This window comes from Humulus lupulus, chromosome X (genome assembly GCF_963169125.1).
Source record: "Humulus lupulus chromosome X, drHumLupu1.1, whole genome shotgun sequence".
Lineage (NCBI taxonomy): Eukaryota > Viridiplantae > Streptophyta > Magnoliopsida > Rosales > Cannabaceae > Humulus > Humulus lupulus.
In genome coordinates, this window is record NC_084802.1 from 195,947,239 (window position 1) to 195,954,000 (window position 6,762).

The following is a 6,762-nucleotide window of genomic DNA, read 5'->3' on the forward strand; positions in this document are numbered from 1 at the left end:
AACATATATCAAAACTAATTTTTTTATTAATACAAAAAAAATTATTAAATACATATTTACAAAAATATCACATTTAATATAAAACAATTTAAAAATATGAACATACATTATTATTCTGGTTTTTTTAAGTTCATACTTTAACTAAAATACATATATCGCAAAATACAATATAATAAATATTAACAAGCAAAATTAAACAAATACATATAACACATTAAAATAAAAAAAAAATTCATATTCAAATATGTTTTTTAAATTTTACAAAAAAAATTAATAAATACAAAAAACATATATTATAAAAGTAACTTAAATATAGTTGTTATTAAGATAAATAAATACATATAAAGCATTAAAATAAAAATTAATGTTAACGGCTATATTTTTTGTAATTAATGTTAATTTTCCTAAGACTAACAAAATTTGGGCAGCATAACAACTATATTTTAAACTATCCCAAAATTTTATAAAACCTGCAAACTACACACAAAAATATACATAATATTACTAGATCAATATACAGAATATTCACAGAGCATGCACAACATAAACGTATATTTACTTAAAATTTCTAAAATATTTTAAAATTTGATTTTTAATACTAAAATTTAATCTTATTATAATACCAAATCTAATCTCATAATCTTAAGATTAATCGAATACTAATTAAATTAATTTCTAATTATGAGATTATATTAGATCATCTAATGTAATTATTTTTACTATACTATCATGCACAACATAAAATTTGATTTTTTTCTTGTACCTCTTTTTTAAAATTTAAAACAGAAAATAAAAATAAAAAAAAAACAAAAATTAAATCATATATAAACAGAAATAAATAAATAAAAAACACAAAAATACAAAACAGAAAAAAAAAACATAAATATAAATATAACCATATACGGTTTAAATATATATTAGTTTATATACAATATATATTAATTTAAATATATAATATATATTAATTTAAATATATAATATATATCAAATTATATATAATATAATATATATCAGTTTATATATAATATATATATTCGTTTATATATATAATATATAACATATATAAATATATATATATATCAGTATACCTGTGGTCCGGTTGGCGTGGTGGTCCGGTGGTGGCGCGGTGGTCCGGTCGGCGTACTAAAATAGAGAAACAAAAAATGAAATGAGTAGAAAATTTAGGAGCAAAACAAACAAAAAAATAAAACAACTTATACTTGAGAGAGATGGAGCACTTGAAAAAAAATGAGAGAAAGAGGGTCACAGAAATTAACATAGGAGAGAGAGAGAGAGAGTTTTTTCTGAAAAACTTTGAGACTGAAATGGGGAAGAAGAAGGCGTGCGGCTGTGTTAAATCGTTATGACTTTTGCCAGCGCGTTTCGTTGCGTCGGCAAAAGTCAAAAAATGCGCCGGCAAAGGTACTTAGTAAACCCTACCACAAAACGGCGTCGTTTTACTAATGCCCTCTTTTGCCGGCGCATTTTTTGACTTTTGCCGGCGCAACTAAACGCGCCGGCAAAAGTATACCCACCTACTTCTTCTAAACATGCAAAATTAAAAAAAAAACACGTTGACTTTTGCCGGCGTGTTAGGTGAAATGCGCCGGCAAAAGTTTGTGGGTTTTTATATATAAAAATCTGATTGGACTTTTGCAGGTGCAATTCGGGGTTGCGCCGGAAAAGGTACTCTATTTTTAAAAGCGATCACTTTTGCCGGCGCAACCCCGAATTGCGCCGGCAAAGGTCCTTGTTTTTGCCGGCGCAATTCACTAGTTGCGCCGGTGAAAGTTGCTTTTGCCAGTGCAATTATGAATTGCGCCGGCAAAAAGCTTATTTCTTGTAGTGACTCTTGCATCATAAATTAACGAAGCTTGATCGCATAGTGTGAAGCTGAAAGCATTGAACATTGCAGAACAACGTTTATTGTCAACTCTATGAAATAGAATTAATTTTCATTACTTTTTCTAAGGATTTTGATTAATTTTGTGTATTTTAGTTTTATTTTCTTTAAGTTTTATTGTTAATAATTAATTTGATGTTTTTAATAGAAAATTTAAGGAAAAGTATGAAGTTTGGAGTTGGGCCAACATTTTTCATTTAAGTCATATTTTGATTTGGTTTGTCTCCAAACAAGTCTGAAACTTTAATCCTAATTTCGACAGTGATCCAAGCATTTTCTGGGAAAAATTTATGAAATAGAATATGTAGATCTCTTTTATATCTTTCTAAAAAACTTTTAATCGTCTCATTTAGAGTTCGAATGAAAAAGTTATGTGAGTTTTACTGAGAAATGTTGAATTAGAAAAAAAAATACTTTGGACAACAAGCTCTACATGGGCACATGGATTCTCTACGTGGGCACAGGGGAGTAGCAACTAGGGCTTAATTTAAGGCCTTTTATTTTAAGCCTATTTAAAGAGTGTTTACCCAAAATATTTACGTGATGACGTGGCACAATTGGGGTGTAGGTGGATAGCACATGACTTATTATTAAAGAAGACCTAGTCGACCCACAACCTGGAGATCAAGAAAAAATTGAGCTGCCCGATAGGCATGAGAGATATGCTGAGTAATAGAGAAGCTGATGTGATGACATGTGCGACCAAATATGCTCTTAGGAACGAAGCTAGAATTCAAATACAGTTATGAGTCAGATATCTCTAGGATATTTGTTTCTTTTATATGTAAATATCATTATTTTTGTTATTATTCAAATATGCTTGTAACAAAAATTGAACATGGCCCATAGGCCTATATGTACATCTTAGAGCCTATAAAAAGGACTTGTTGAATTCATGTAAGGGGGAATTTTTCGGTAATCAAGAGAGAAATATAGTGTTTTTATCCACGAAACTTGTACTCATCTTCAACCTTGTGAAACTCATGAACCCTAGTTCACTGATCACATGTTTTGAAGTTCTACATTAATAAGAACACGAAGTGGACGTAGGTCATTACCATTCCTTTGGGCCGAACCACAATAAATCTTGGTGTCATTTACTTTCTTGAGGTCAATTCATCTTATTTTTACCATTTTAGTGACTCTGTGTCTTTGACCAAGTCGCTAGTCAACATTTTGGTGCTTTCATTGAGAGTCGAACTCAAGGACTTCAAGATAAAAAATGGCAAAGAAATCTAGGAGAGCGGGTCAAACTGGGTAGACATCTGAAAGTGTGCCAAAGCCACCTCCTCCACAAGGTGTAGAGGAGGACGAGCCACAAGCGGAACTGGAAGAGGAAGAGACGGATGCTGAAACCTTATGAACAACTTTGATATTGTTGCAAGATGAATTAGCTACTCTGAAAGCTAACTCGGAGAATCACTACTACAAAAAAGATTTTTTAGGACTAGCATTGCGAGTCCTAAAAAAGTTTTTAGGACTCGCGGGGCGCGAGTCCTCTATTTGAGAGCCTTAAAAACTAAGGTTTTGCGAGTCCTAAAAAATCTGGTTGAGTGCCTTTAATATATTTTTTAGGACTCGCGAATGTTTTTAGGACTCGCAACGCTAGTCCTAAAAAATCCCGTTGAGTGTCTTTAAGTAATTTTTTAGAACTCGCTTTGCATGGCCTTAAAAGCAATGTTTTTTTAAAAAAAAATGCAGCTACAATTTTCATTTTAATTTAAAAATATATATCAATTTGAGTGTCAAAAATGTATTAAAAGAAATTTGAAAAGAAAATACTAAAAAAATGGAAAATTTTTTTTGCAAAATAAATTAAAAATTTATGAACATGTGTATTGTAATTAGCTAGCTATAACATCATTCATTTTGCTCTAACCAATTGTAAAAATGACATTGCCCATTCTTCTCGAACTTCGTCAATTTCTTGAGTAGTATATGGTTTGTCAGAGGTGAACTGGAAAAAAAAAAGAAACAAAACTTTAATTAGAACTATATTAGCGGTAATAAATTCAAAGCATATACAAAAATTATACTAGATTAATATTATGTAGTTGTATATTGTTTGTTACCTGTTTCGACAAGAAATGTTTGATATGAGGGGCATTGATAAGTACATTCTTCATCATCCTCATAACGTAATATCCGCAGTCGATATTGTTTGGTTGTTTACGGCACTATATAAAGATTGGTAATACATGTATAATTCTTAGTATTAAACATCTTAAACATCTTTACATATACATAAACTATACAAATAGAAACATACCGTAGGTTGGAAATACATTGCTCCCGATGAGCGTTTGTTGATCTTTTGACGTGCTTTCATTCTTTCTGTGAAATACATCTCAAATGCATCATGGATGGTCTCCTTGATGGTTGTCCTGTTATCTAATGGTGCATTGAGAGGATCGAGAAAACAACAATAATGCCAATTGAGAAATAATAAAAATAACATCCAATGCTCCCTGTTGAAAGAACAAGTATTACAAAGTTGTTAATTTTAAATTCTATTTGTTTGTATCAATGAAAGGCATATTAATTAAACTTACCCATGGTTATAAGGCATAACTATCCAATCATGCTTTTTAGACGTGCAATATAACATCCTATCACATAAAGCTTGAGCACGACTATCTGCACGAGTCACGGAAGTAGAAACCTTATTCGGATTCATAAACAATAATGATCCTATCAGCTGACATCCATTCTTTTTCCATATTGCGCCTATTTGTTTTAATAAAAAATTAAAATTAAAATTAAGAAAATAAAATAAAATAAACATACAAAACAAAACTAAGTACAATAAAATCTATAGAAATTCGGACAGCATATCCCCTAATTTACTAGCCTAGCCATCTGTCACAATCAACACCAACATGTCAAACAAATCAAACAACACACAGATTTCCATCCATATATCACCGCAGCACACAAAATTCTCAGAACCTACTTCACTAAGACATGCAAGTTCTTAATCTTCCGTTATCACCACAGCACACAATTCCCATAACCTACTCCACTACGGATGAATATCTAAGATATTCAAACTCCACTAAAGTAGTACAGTTATCATTCAAAATTGTAAAATATTGAATTTTTTAAAAACTAAATCAAATGCAACATACCTCTTGCAATTAGCTACCAATCCAATGCTTTAAAACCAATCAAACTATTAACTTATTCATTTTAATCAACATTATAAAACAAGAAAAAGGTCAAATGTTGACACGCTCTTTTAAAAAAGTTAAAATCAACACAACAAATATATGCATACATACTTGTATATTCTTTTACAAGTCACACTTGTATCAACAGCTATTATTTGTCTAATGAACACTTTAAGAGCTTTTTTTATTTAGACATAAAAGCAGCATCATCACTTTTATCAATTATACATATACAACACACATGCATTTTGGTATTTCTGTAATATGTAGCAAACATCTATTATGAGAATATTATTGTTTTCAATTGCAAGTTTGTACTCAATAAGTTATTGGACTTAAATTACGGAGTTTTGGAAGTCAATTATCTTGTTTGACCACAAAAACTCTTAATTTTTTTGGCAGGTTGAAAATGAGTTGCCTGAGAAGATTGAGAGACTTATAAGATGTGAGGCTTCTGCTTATTAGAAACTTTTGATGAAGAGGGTGGAAGAAAATCTGGGATCTATTGGAAGTACAAAGGTGTTTATTACTCAAACTTATGTTTGTTTTCCTAAAAGAGAAGAATTTATAGTCAAGCTATCTGTGGGATGGCTACTATTCTATTATCTGACCGCACCAACATGAGACTCAAAACAGAGAGCTTTAACAAACATAGGACTAAACTTTAAGTGACCCAAAATTTATTTTTCCTTGTTTCGAATAGCACTAATACTACATATATATATATATATATAAACAACTATAATAGATTATATACTATAATCCAAATGAGTAAAAAATGATAATAAAACCTGTAGCAATCTAAAATTAATATTAGCCCCAAAGTGATATTTTCTCACCATCACTAACATAACATGATATATATATAAGCAAAGATGTTTGTTTGTCGTTGCAAAGATGTGTGGTCTATATATATATATATAAGCAAAGAAATATATACCTGGAAACCACCGAAGCACGCCGAGAGACGGAACCACCTGCTGGAACCGTGAGCAACCAGCACCCCACGCCAAGAAGCACGCTGCCGGCGAGACTGCTGAAGCCAAGAACCCAGCTGCCATCGACCCCGTTCACCACTATCACTGCCGTTCACCTACAACCACCGTTCACCTCTCTACCAGCCCTAAATGTTGTGATTTTGAATAAATCCCCAAATGTATTGCTGATGAGTTCTCTATTGTTTAACCCGATAATTTCAAAAATTTTGATAGCTTTTTTAAGTGTTTTATATAATAATTTTAAGGACTTGCTTTGGGAGTCCTTAATACTCTTTTAGGACTCGCAGCGAGTCCTAAAAGAGTATTAAGGACTCCCAAAGCAAGTCCTTAAAATTATTAAGTAGCACATTTATTTTTTAGCCCATATTTTTTTAGGACTCGCATATTCTTTTAGGACACTCATTGCGAGTCCTAAAAGAGTATTAAGGACTCCCAAAGCAAGTCCTCAAAATTATTAAATAAAACACTTATTTTTTTAGCCCAGATTTTTTTAGGACTCGCATATTATTTTAGGACACTCATTGCGAGTCCTAAATTGTGTTTTTTCAGGACTCTCAATAAGTGTCCTAAAAACTCTATAAATATTTTTAAGGACTTGCATTTAGGTGCGTGTCCTAAAAAAGTGTCCCGTAAAGGGTATTTTGTAGTAGTGAATGTGGCTGAAACTATGGTGCTGCAGCAAATGGAGATT

At 31.3% G+C, this 6,762-nt stretch overlaps 1 protein-coding gene across 1 annotated transcript; it reads right to left on the reverse strand.

The window, feature by feature from the left end:
- Window positions 1-3,717: 3,717 nt before the first annotated feature.
- On the reverse strand, window positions 3,718-6,134 carry LOC133806578 (uncharacterized). The gene is made up of 5 exons (XM_062244667.1): window positions 6,014-6,134; window positions 4,456-4,630; window positions 4,173-4,371; window positions 3,976-4,080; window positions 3,718-3,860 (listed from the first exon to the last, which is right to left on the reverse strand). The coding sequence occupies exons 1-5, from the start codon at window positions 6,132-6,134 to the stop codon at window positions 3,768-3,770; spliced, it is 693 nt and encodes a 230-aa protein (XP_062100651.1). The 3' UTR covers window positions 3,718-3,767.
- Between the last annotated feature and the right edge of the window lie 628 nt (window positions 6,135-6,762).